Source organism: Mesocricetus auratus, unplaced genomic scaffold (genome assembly GCF_017639785.1).
Source record: "Mesocricetus auratus isolate SY011 unplaced genomic scaffold, BCM_Maur_2.0 Super-Scaffold_100043, whole genome shotgun sequence".
Taxonomy (NCBI): domain Eukaryota; kingdom Metazoa; phylum Chordata; class Mammalia; order Rodentia; family Cricetidae; genus Mesocricetus; species Mesocricetus auratus.
Genome location: NW_024429220.1, coordinates 8,488,735 through 8,501,101, shown reverse-complemented (window position 1 = coordinate 8,501,101; position 12,367 = coordinate 8,488,735). Strand labels below are relative to the sequence as shown.

At 48.8% G+C, this 12,367-nt stretch overlaps 1 protein-coding gene across 1 annotated transcript; it reads right to left on the bottom strand.

Annotated features, from left to right (window-relative positions):
- Positions 1-4,254: 4,254 nt before the first annotated feature.
- Positions 4,255-11,310, bottom strand: LOC121135853 (disks large homolog 5-like). Its single transcript, XM_040735201.1, has 6 exons — positions 11,015-11,310; positions 9,816-9,975; positions 7,990-8,133; positions 7,176-7,350; positions 5,808-5,923; positions 4,255-4,698 (listed from the first exon to the last, which is right to left on the bottom strand). Exons 1-6 carry the CDS (start codon positions 11,145-11,147, stop codon positions 4,353-4,355), a joined length of 1,074 nt encoding a protein of 357 aa, XP_040591135.1. The 5' UTR covers positions 11,148-11,310; the 3' UTR covers positions 4,255-4,352.
- Between the last annotated feature and the right edge of the window lie 1,057 nt (positions 11,311-12,367).

The window sequence follows — 12,367 nt, the reverse complement described above, 5'->3', positions numbered from 1 at the left end:
AGGAGAGAGGAGACAGGAGAGAGGAGAGAGCAGACAGCAAAGAGGAGAGAAGAGAGAGGAGAGAGGAGGAGAGAGGAGAGATGAGAGAGGAGAGAGAGAGCAGAGAGGAGGAGAGAATAGAGAGGAGGAGAGAGGAGAGAGAGAGCAGAGAGGAGGAGAGAGGAGAGAGCAGAGAGCAAAGAGCAGAGAGCAGAGAGCAGAGAGGATAGAGGAGAGAGAGAGCAGAGAGGAGGAGAGAGCAGAGAGGAGGAGAGAGCAGAAAGAAGGAGAGGAGGAGAGAGCAGAGAGGAGGAGAGAGCAGAGAGGAGGAGAGAGCAGAGAGGAGAGAGGAGAAAAGAGAGAGCAGAGAGCAGAGCGCATAGAGCAGAGAGGAGGAGAGAGGAGAGAGGAGAGTGGAGAGAGGGGAGAGAGGAGGAGAGGAGGAAGAGCAGAGAGAAGATAGGAGGAGAGAGGAGAGAGGAGAGAGGAGAGAGGAGAGAGGAGGAGAGAGCAGAGAGGAGGAGAGAGCAGAGAGGAAGAGAGGAGAGGAGTGCAGAGAGCAGTGAGGAGGAGAGAGCAGAGAGGAGGAGAGGAGGAGAGAGCAGAGAGCAGAGAGCAGAGAGGAGAGAGCAGAGAGCAGAGAGGAGAGAGGAGAGAGCAGAAACGAGATAGGAGAGAGGAGAGAGGAGAGAGGAGAAAGGAGAGAGGAGCAGAGAGGAGAGAGGAGAGAGGAGAGACGAGGAGAGAGGAGAGGGAAGAGAGGAGGAGAGAGGAGAGAGCAGAGAGCAGAGAGGAGTGAGGAGGGAGGAGAGAGCAGAGAGCAGAGAGGAAGGAGCAGAGAGCAGAGAGGAGAGAGGAGAGAGGAGAGAGGAGGGGAGAGGATAGAGGAGAGAGGAGAGAGCAGAGAGGACAGTGGAGAGAGGAGGAGAGAGCAGAGAGCAGAGAGCAGAGAGGAGAGAGCAGAGAGCAGAGAGGAGAGAGGAGAGAGAGAGCAGAGAGCAGAGAGAAAAGAGAGCAGAGAGCAGTGAGGAGAGAGGAGAGAGAGAGCAGAGAGGAGGAGAAAGCAGAGAGGAGGAGAGGAGGAGAGATCAGAGAGCAGAGAGGAGGAGAGAGGAGAGAGGAGAGAGGAGAGAGGAGAGAGGAGGAGAGAGCAGAGAGCAGAGAGGAGAGATCAGAGAGCAGAGAGGAGAGAGCAGAGAGGAGAGACGAGAGAGGAGAGAGCAGGAGAGAGGAGAGAGGAGAGAGGAGAGCGCAGAGAGCAGAGAGGAGAGAGGAGAGAGGAGAGAGGAGAGAGAGAGCAGATAGGAGGAGAGAGGAGAGAGGAGGAGAGAGGAGAGAAGAGAGAGGAGAGAGGAGAAAGGAGAGAGACAGCAGAGAGGTGGGGAGAGGAGAGAGCAGAGAGGAGAGAGCAGAGAGCAGAGAGGAGACAGGAGACAGGAGACAGGAGACAGGAGAGAAGAGGAGAGAGGAGAGAGGAGAGAGAGAGCAGAGTGGAAGAGAGAGGAGAGAAAAGAGAGAGAGCAGAGAGGAGGAGAGAGGAGAGAGCAGATAGCAGAGATGAGAGAGGAGAGAGGAGAAAGCAGAGAGGAGAGAGGAGAGAGAGAGCATAGAGGAGGAGAGAGGAGAGAGCAGAAAGCAGAGAGAAGAGAGCAGAGAGGAGAGAGGAGAGAGGAGAGAGGAGAGAGAGAGCAGAGAGGAGGAGAGAGCAGAGAGGAGAGAGCAGAGAGGAGAGAGCAGAGAGGAGAGAGGAGGAGATAGGAGAGAGGAGAGAGCAGAGAGGAGAGGAGAGAGGAGAGAGGGGGAGAGAGGAGGAGAGGAGGAGAGTAGGAGAGAGCATAGAGTAGAGAGGCGGAGAGAGGAGAGAGGAGAGGGGAGGAGAGAGGAGAGATGAGAGACGAGAGACGAGAGATGAGAGATGAGAGAGGAAGAGAGAGGACAGGGGAGAGAGGAGAGAGGAGAGTGGAGAGAGCAGAGAGGAGGAGAGAGGAGAGAGGAGAGAGGAGGAGAGAGGGAGAGGAGAGAAAAGAGTGCAGAGAGCAGAGAGGAGAGAGGAGAGAGGAGAGAGAGAGCAGAGAGGAGGGTAGAGGAGAGAGGAGAGAGGAGAGAAGAGAGAGGAGAGAGGAGAGAGAGAGCAGAGAGGAGGAGAGAGGAGAGAGCAGAGAGCACAGAGGAGTGAGGAGAGAGGAGAGAGTAGAGTGGAGAGAGGAGAGAGGAGAGAAGAGAGAGGAGGAGAGAGGAGAGAGGAGGAAAGAGGAGTACTTTCAGCAGAAAAAAATAATGGAATCATGAGATTCGCAGGCAAATGGATGACACTAGAAGAAACCATCCTGAGTGAGGTAACCCCGTCACAAAAAGAGAAACATGGCATGTACTCTCTCATATATCGATTTTAGACATAGATCTGGGGAGTGCCAGCCTACAACCCTGTGGCCAGAGAGTCTGGGAAACAGAAACTTCATTTAATGGCTGTCGAAGAAGAGGCATACTCCCTTGGTTAAGTACTGAGCTGAACTCAAGAAAGCCAGTAACAGAGAGGGAAGACTGATGATCAAAGGGATTAAGACTGGGCTGGTTTAACCCCCAGAAACAGCTGACCTGACAAAGGTTAGCTCTTGAATCCCAGGCATCAGCCTGGGAAGCCAGCATGGGACTGATCAAGACCCCCGGAATCTGGGTGTCAGTGAGGAGGCCTAGGGAATCTATTGAGCCTTGGGCAGCAGATCAGTACCCATCCCAAGTATACACACGGACTTTGGACTCCCAAAGAACAATGTGAGGTGCACTCTCACCCTGAACTCTTGGGGAAGGGTCTAGGCCCTGCCCTATATGAAATGACAGACTATGGACACCCCCATGTAGGGCCTTACCCTCCCTGGGGGAATGAGAGTATAACGGGGGGGGGGAATGGGGGAAGGGCACGGGAGGAGGGGAGGGAATGGGAGAGGGACCTGGAACTGAGTTGTGAAGCAACCTAGTTTCTTATCTAAATTTAAACTGGAAAAAAAAACAAACCACTATGTTTCTACATAAAGAAATAAAGCCACACTACAATTCCTAACAGAGTAGTCTCAGATCTGAACTGCTGTGTTTCAGGCGGTGTTTGCTGGTGACGCACAGTGCAGCAATTAAGTGCAATTCAAGCTGTGCATGACCTTGTTCAGAACCAAGGCTGCAGTGAAGATACAAGACGTGCCATGAACAAGCACTTCCAGGAACATCTTAAGATTCATGATGCTGTGAGAGTTAATTCTTCCTCATGCACTCAGGCATGTCTCCGTGGATGGCTGCCACTGTTGGCCGAGGAGTGGAGGTGCAGGGTGGTAGCTTCTTGCCTCCTGGTGGAGCTGGTGAGATGAACTGAGTCAAGGCCAGGGGTGTGCATATGTTGTTCAAGGTGTAAAGCCACCGTAGACGCAGCAGAGAACCTGCTTCCTCGGCTCTTTCTTGGCTTTTGGCTGTGTGGTCCTTCAGCTTCACCGGTAGAAGATAAGAATCTTGTGGTACAAGCCTGTAATCCCAGCTGCTCTGGAGGCTAGGGTGTGTGGTCAAGGCCAGCCTAGGCAACTTAGACTTCATCTAAGAAAAAGTTGAAAGAGGGCTGGTGATGTACTACAGATGGTTGAGTGTTTGTCAAGCATGCAGGAGGTTCTAGATTCCATCCCTGATAACACAACAACACAACAACAACAAAGCTAACCCCCTTTATTTCAACCACAAGTGCTACCCTCCCATTCTGCCATTCTTCTGAGAAAGTCATCTCATAATATTGGCTAGACCAATGTCAATAAAGGTAATTTACAGTTGAAAAAAAAAGCTATTTCTCACAGTGATTTGCTATGAGTTTATTATTGATGGTGTATTACAAGAAAACAGAGTCAGATACATTTGGTTTCCTGATATCTTTTATCAAATGATTTTGTGTTTTGAATGATTTTGTTGCTCAAGAGTGTATAGAGCAATATATTTTTATTTCTCGATGATTTGGTCCTTATGATCAATTCCTGAATATGTGTCTATAGAGTACCATGTAATAGGCATAGCTAAATAGATAACAATGTGGATACAGAATGGAAACAGACTCCATCACAAAGTATCTATCCAGCTCTAAGTTCTGCTATCCACACTCAAGGCCAACAATACCTATGTGGTCGATGCTGGTTGGGAACTCACTATGTAACCCATACTGCATGGAACGTGCAGAGATCCACCTATACATGTGGGCTGTGGGGATATAGGAGTGTGACACCAGACCTGAAGAAAAACCTGCGGTTATCTGTGAACAGTTGCAAATTGCTTTATTATTCATAAAAACAATGTTTTCAAAACGGGCTTTAAAATGGTAGTCAATACCAACAGGGAATAGCCTTAACAAATTATGAAAAACAATAAGAACAAAAAAACACCAAAATAGCAAAACTATAACAAAACAACCAAAAGCAAAAATGTAAACCAAAAAGCAAAGGAAAACTGAGATAAACAGCATTCTCTTGCCACATTTTGAAAGGTACAGATATACAGCCTGGAGTTGGCTTTGCAAGGAAGACATCAATTTTAACAGGTTTTTCAGGATGAGTGTAGGATTCCTCTCTTGCATCTGAGGAGTTCAGTACTTGCGGGTGATTAGGCTCAGCAGGAGGCTCTTGCTGTAGTAGATCCTTCTGCAAGTGGCTCTCATCCTGGGCAGTGTCCTGTTCCAGCTGAGATTGCAGTTCAGTGGACCTGGGAAAGGAAAGCAGTTAAAACACAGGCGAGGTGGGAACCTGTTGCATTAAGCTCCTCGCTCCTCCACCTCAGCTGTGCTGGACAGTCAACATTGATATTTTGACTGATATCATTGGTGGTACCCACATAGAACAAAGATAACAGAGTAGCTGAGCATGCAACTTTTCCTGGTCCTAAACTCATGTCATGACTTAAGCTAAGCACTATGTGTTCTACTTTCTAGTAGAAAGAATAGGACCTAATCCTACTTTTCAGGCACAACATTTTGCAAACAGCAACAGCATAATAATACAACAGACAGCAGCGTAGGGGCAATACACACGTTCAACATGATGAGTTATTGGTTGACTACATCATTTTATACATACACATGATACAGCCTTGCTCCACGAAAGCTGATCTAGTTCATGAGGCTAGCTCAATTCTCACATCGAGGAGGTACCTTGAACATGAACAGCACATAAGATGGAGAAGCATTTCCTGAGATTGACCCTCTGAACACTTGCCCTGCCTGGAACCTAACAGACACTTTTCATGGTCTTAGGACAAGAGCTAGAAATCCACATGCTCACTCACTCTGGGAAGCTGTGACAGAACACTCCCCAAAAGGATCTAATCTTGACTGCAGCTGAGGCATCTCTTGGTTTCCACTTAGAAAGTCCTTAACCTACTCTATCAAGAGAACAATTTGCACAGGAAATGGGTAAATGTCGCAGAGAGAATTGCTCACATTAGGAATCTCTTCTCTACAGCGGAGGTTCCTAAATAAATTTGCGATTTTAATCAGACCAGGTGATGCACATTCTCAAATCCCATCACTTGGAAGGCTGACGAAGACAAATCTCTGTCAGTTCAAGAAACTCCTGCTCAGAACATAGAGAGGTCAGAAGGCAGGAAGGGAGAGAGTTCTACAGACACACTGATATCAAACGTATAGTTTTCTGGATGGAAGTTCTTGTTGAGTGAACCAGTACGTTTCTCTGAGGTGGTCTTTGCCTGGTGGTGGCTGAGAGCCATGCATGTGAGAGGAAGCCCACAAATGATACAGATCCCAGGTTCAGGGGAAACACTTGGCTCTGCCTCTTCCCCCAAGCCTGGGCTCCTACCTCATCCAGGAGACATCAAAATGATGTTGCATCTTTTCTGCCAAATCCTTATGCTGAAAGAACATCTCCTTCTGTTCCAGTAGGACCTCGAGTCTTTCTTCCAATCTCTTGAGTTCCTGTTCATTAGAAGATTGTATTCTTAAGGAGGGTGACCACTGTCATAGAGATGGACCCCAATAGCTCAATGAGCAGGATGGCCAGTAAAACACTAAGCAACCAGGGTAGTAAGAAACCCTGACTCAATGTAGAGACTGACATCAAAGCCTGTGGTCTCCTAGGCCAATGCACACATGAATGATGGACCACCATACCCACATGATTAAACTACACAAAGATATAATCTCTCCCACACTCTTTTTTCTGTCTCTGTCTATTTCTCTCTCTCTCTCTCTCTCTCTCTCTCTCTCTCTCACACACACACACACACAGAGCACATACACACACAACACATACACACACACATGCACACAGAAAACACATACAAGAAGAGAGAGGGGGGGAGAGAGGGAAGAGATAGGGAAAAGGGGGTCTGGCAGAAAGAAACAACATGATAGATGAGCAGGTGAATTCAGACTAAACATTCCAACTCTTTCAGGGGAGCCTCACAACTCAGCCAGCATTCCATGGGGCCGAATACTACTGTGGATGATGTGGTATTTTCTCATATCCATTATATTCAGCTCATTAGAGAATTTTTCGCCTGAAGGCTCACATCTCCCAACTTCCACCATCAGCTTGTCAAAATCTCCCAGCTGATCATCCAATCAACCCAGACTAAATTGTGATGGATGGGGAAAATGTCTGTCACCAAACAGAGATGACAATCTGCTACTGATGACAATTTGTCACTATGTAGTCACAGCTGGGCAAATGAAGACAACACATTTGGAAGCAGGAAAGAGAAGAAAGTCACATGTCACCCAAGCCATTGACTATGAAGCAAACATTTGTCACTTGCATGGGCTTCTCCTCCTTGCAAACTGATTCCCACTGTGATGTCACAATAGCTCTGCCAAGAAATGAATCTAAGGAACCAGAGCTCACTCACTCCAAGTTCTGTGCATAGAATCCTAACTATTATCATGACACATACCTGTGTGATATGTTATTGACCTATCCCTGTCACTGGACTGCAGCTTCAAGCAGAGCAGGAGGGATGATATGCCAATTATCCAGTTTCTTAAGAGGCTAACTCGGCAGAAGTCTTGTACAAGGACACTGAGCTGAATACTCTGATGTCATGAGTAGTTGACTGGATGGGAGCATAGAGGAGTAACTGGTGTGAGAGCACAGATGGGTGGGTGGACAGACAGCAGTCAAATGGCCAAATGGAGGAGACCTCCATCTGCACCACATCCCTGCCCCTACCTGTTGCTGGATTTTCAGGTCACTGCTCTCTTCATCTTGGTCTTTAACATTCAAGTCCTCCAAGTGGTGCTTAAGCAGGACCCAATCATCGTGCAGTTTCCTTTTCTCCTGCCTCAGCATGTCCACCTTCTTGTGCAGCTGACTCTCTTCCATCAGGAGCCGGCTGTGCAAACCTCTGGAGACACTCTGCATGGTAAGGCCCTGCAACCTCCCTCTGCCACGCCTGCCTCCAGGAACCACCACCCCAAATGGCCTCATGCTTCCAGGAAGACACAGCCAAGAGTCTCATACAGCGGTGACAGCTGTACTCAGGAGGTCAAAATGAGGGAAAAGCTACTACCAGACATAATCAATCTACTACGGATAACCCCAACACCAAAAGGGATCCATGTCCCTTGAATAGAAAGTGGACTCCCCTACCTGTCCAGGATAAGAGGAAACATCAGCAAGTAGTGGGCAAATACCCTCCAAGTGAGGACAGGAGACCCAAGGTGAATATCTACAGGTTCCACAGCCACCAGACCTCTAAGGCCTTGGCCTGAACTCCAGAGGCCCAGGGCTTCCTGACATGCTCCTCACAGTGCAAATTGCATTTCTATCTAGAGGGTCCTGAGGCCCTAGGACAATGGTGGCAGGGGCTTTCAGTCTCTTTCACACTTAGCAAAACTGAGTCCAAGAGACACATATCCAAGAGTTACTTGCTAAGGAGCAGAAAGGCTAGAACCATAGCTGTGGGCTCTCCAGTCCAGAGAAAACAGAAGGCAGAGGTGGCCATTCCACAACTCATGGGGTCCAGGCCAAGATGGGCTCTTACCGATAGAAGACTGTCTCCTTGTTCAGCTCACTGAACTTTTCTGAGACCTCAGTTTTCTCCTTCTCAAAAACCTTTAGTTCCCACAGGACCTGTTTGTGCTCCAACTTCAGTTTCTCATAGAATGGATTTGGCTTGTGGTAGGGTCTAGAAACAGAAGGAAAGAATCCATGACCACAGGCCTCAAGTGTCATGTGAACTCAAGTTATATCCTGGTCTGCCACAGCCCAGTGGATGCCACATTCTGACTGCTAAGTACTGGAACCTCCTGGTGCTTTTAAAACTTGCTATCCTGCCCCTGAGACAGCAGTGGCTGGGTGTCCAGATGGAGGTTGCCCTGGATGCAGGAGCTCACAAAGGGTTTGTGGATCTAGCAACTATGTTACCAGGAGTCTATGACTGAGGGCTTCACACTCCAGATACTGCAATGAGGTCTCTCGTGATTAAGAACAGTGATTCTATGACACAGGTGACCATTGCCGATAAGTTACAGCACGTAATTCTCGGGTTGAGACCAAACACTAGGACAGCTATATAAACTTCCCAAGGGTTTGCTAGGTGCCCCCATGGTGAGACGTTAGGACAAGAATGTTGATGCTTAAGTGGGGTTCCCACACCTCAGCAGTATCATAGCCTGGAAACTGATACAGGAAAATCCTCAGGCCCCAACATTGTCCTGTTTCCCAGATTCTTTCAGTATACACAATCCTGCAAATGCATGTGTGAACACATGAGGGAGAGAGAGAAGGGGAAGGAGAGTGACAGGGAGATGGGGAGGGGGATGAGGAAGAGAGAGGGGGAGGGTGCAGAGGGAACAGAGAGAGCAAGGGAGAGGGGAGAAGACAGCAGGAGGGAGGGAGGGAGAGAGAGAGGGGGAGAGAAAGAGAGAGAGTGAGAGAGAGAGAGAGAGAGAGAGAGAGAGAGAGAGAGAGAGAGAGAGAGGAGAGAGGATGTGAGGAGACACAGAGAGGAGGAGCAACCATAATCAGCTGCTAAAGTACTGTGTGGAGCACTATTGTATTGTCTAAGAGTGTAATGCACAAAACCAGAGAGAAACAGTGATGAGTCCTAGGACTCCTGGTACCACACTGAGAAGGACCAAGTGGAACCGTGCCTGCCAAGCTGCTACCACCAAAACTCACAAATGCATGCTGGGAACTCACACGTTACCGACTCAATCCCTGAGTTATGTGACTGAGACCACAGGCTATGGTTTTCATTTGGAGAAGGCAGTGAAGTTGGAGTCCCCATCTCACTCCCTCCAAACCAAGAAATTAGGTCATGAGATGACTACAGAGTAACTATGGAGGTGCAGCCTTCTAGAACCTAAGTACTTTTTTTTAATCAAAAGTTTGGTTTTATTTAAACAGCATATTTTTATTAATTTTCAATACGACCCCCAGTTTGCCCTCTGTCCTACTCTCCAGGTCTCCCCACATAACCCTGCTTCCTATCTCCTCCTTCTGGTCCTCCATCATCTCCACTCAGAAGGGTGCCAGCCTCCAATGGTCTTGAGCAAAGGATTGAGCTCCTTGCTTTGCATCAAGGCTACGTAAGATAATCCAGCATGGGGAAGAGGTCCCAAAAGCCAGCTGAGCTCCAGGGACAGGTCTTGATCTCACCTCCAGGATCCTACATTGACACCAAGTTACACCACAGTCACACACATGGAGAGGGGCTAGGTGAGTTCCATGTAGGCTCCCTAACTGTTGTCCAGAATCCGTGAGCTCCCATGAACTAGTCAGCTGTCTCTGTGGAACACAAGACCTCAAAAGAAAGGAGGGGAGGGTGAGTGTGGACAGTTCTGTGCAGTATGAAACAACGGATACCTATTATCCACAGTTCCTTCACTGATGAAGAGCAGGCGATCTCGCAGCTCATTCCTTTGGTTGGTCATCAGCTGCAGCTCTGTGGTCATCCTCTCTATTTCCTTCTTCACTTGTTTCTTGGTGAGGAGCGCTGGCTGGGATGAAGGCTCCGTAGGAGCCTCTGTGGGTAGGTGAATACAAGTGAAATTGCCTGGTGACAATGCACAGAGAATGGATAGACCACCCTGAGGTTCAAACAGAAAGATCATGTCTGGACTCCAGGGACAATCCAATAATTTTAGGTCAGGTTTGGATGCCCCCTGTGTGGATCACAGCTCTCCCAACACTCTGTAGAGATGTGGTTATATAAGCGGTCAGGGGTTTACTCTATCTCCCTACACATGCCTCATGTGAACACAGAGACCACCTTTCAGGATTAATTACAGTGACACCGCATGCAGCATGGTCCAGAGCCCTGAAGCCTGCCTGTCTTTTCAAAAGCCAGGAGACATGGCAAAGTGCACACGCACTGAGGAACTTTGAGGAGCCGAGAACTCCTGCCCGTTCATTCCAGGTCCATGGATGAGGACTGGAAAGTCACGCAGGGACACAACATGGTCAAAAGATTCGCCAAGTCACCCCACACCACTGATGGCCCAAACCATGGAAGCTGGCATGAAGGAGACCATTGCTGCCCTGGAGGCATACTCTGACAGTTGTCTGACTACTTTAGAGTACTGACTATCACCCTCAACTGATGATTCAGTAGCCTAAGGGGGCTGCTGTCAGGTAGATGTGAATAGAGGAGTTCTGCTGTCTGAGGACATGAAGTCTTAGCCAGAAGTACTCTTCTCTCCATGTGACTGGTGTCAGACAGCCACTGCACCCAAAGGAAACTGCTGAGCATGAAGTGTAGTGATGCCTGCCCAAATCTGGGGACACATCAGTGCCTACTGACTCCAGGTGGTATCCCGTTGTCCCCACATTACACTACCGAGTGTGCTAAAGGTAAACGCTAGGTGACCCCACACAACACCCTTGTCCTTGCCCGGTCCTGCCATAGGGAACAGACAAACTCATGTTCTGGAATCATGGACTATCCGGAACTATGATAAATCCGTTTACTTCCCAGAGGGCACAGCTTCTCTGTCCCATTACTGGAAGTCCCAGCTCAAGACCACCTCCCCCAGGAACCTCCCCATCCCCTGCCCAGGACTCACTGTGCCTAAGCCAGGACCATTTCCTTCTTCCTGCTTTATTATGAGACCTAACAGCAGCTTCTTTCTGCCTCTCTCTAGTCTCTGGATGTTCTCCACGTTCTCTCACAAACGGAGACCTCAGTCTTGACAACATCTCTAAGGATAATCCAGAGTCACTGAAGTAATGTCCTAAATGCAGTTGGTGTTGCTACAACACTGGTGACATCACGGAATGCCAGGAGCTCTCCAAGATACAATAGAATGCCCAGGGAAGGGCCTGCTGATGTCATGGAGAACAGCCTTTGCCACCCTGCTGATTATCATTCCATGAATGAACCAAAATCCCAGAGTCACTTTCCAGGACCCTGCCTTGGAATATAGGGTAAGCCATCCAGCAGCTCCTCCTTCCAAATGCAGAGTTTCCTTAGCTTGCATGGAAGCCCCATAGTGCTTCCCATGTGGAGAACTTAGTAGACACAGTCCACCATGGTGGTCACTGGGAGCAAACCCCATAGGACCCCTTGGTTATCACAAGGAGCAGATGCCCAAGAGCCCATACGTCTCCACCTCATTAAGCTGAACACTGCTTGGGAATGACAATATGATACTTACTTGATTGGAGATGAGATAATCTGCATATTGACTCAGATCTGATAGCAGAATTTCAGCAACTCGCTTTTCATGTTTTAAAACTAAACTATGGACACGGACTCAGTGTGGGGAACTGGTGCCCACTCCCTTCCATGTCCCTGTGTAAAGCCCTCTCTCAGCTTTGGTGAGTTGCACTGAAGGATGGTGGTAGTCAATTTGAAATCACCTCATAGAGGCCTCTACAGGTACTGGGAGGGGTAAAAAGTCCCCAGTCTGTGTCCCCCAGGCAGCAAGGTCATGGCTGAGACCCCTGCAGACCACACATGGGGATGGGAACCACTGCAAGAACCAGAGCAGCACCCACCATTCCAAACCCAGCAGGACTCACAGACCAAGGCGCACTGGAGCCTGCCTGAGAGAGGGTACTGTGTCTGGGATCACCCAGAGAGACTTTCCTCCCTTCCTATAGATGGAACAAAATGACCTGGAACAGCTGCCTGTCCATCCTTTGGCATCAGAGCTCAGAGAGGGGTCTAAGATAAACTTCCCAGAGACCAGGTATCCTCATTCCCAATCACAGTTGTCTCACCATTTACACACTCATTGCGTCACTCACTATTCTTTTCCCTGCCCCCGTTGTGCCAGGTTCAAGACCAGGAGCTGGAGACAAAGTGGTGACCAAACTTCTTCTCCACGGAAAACAGGGACCAGTGGAGAGGGGTTGTTAGGGGGGATTCCTGGAGGAGGCAGCAAGGACCAACAAGAGAAGAGGCACCCTGCCAG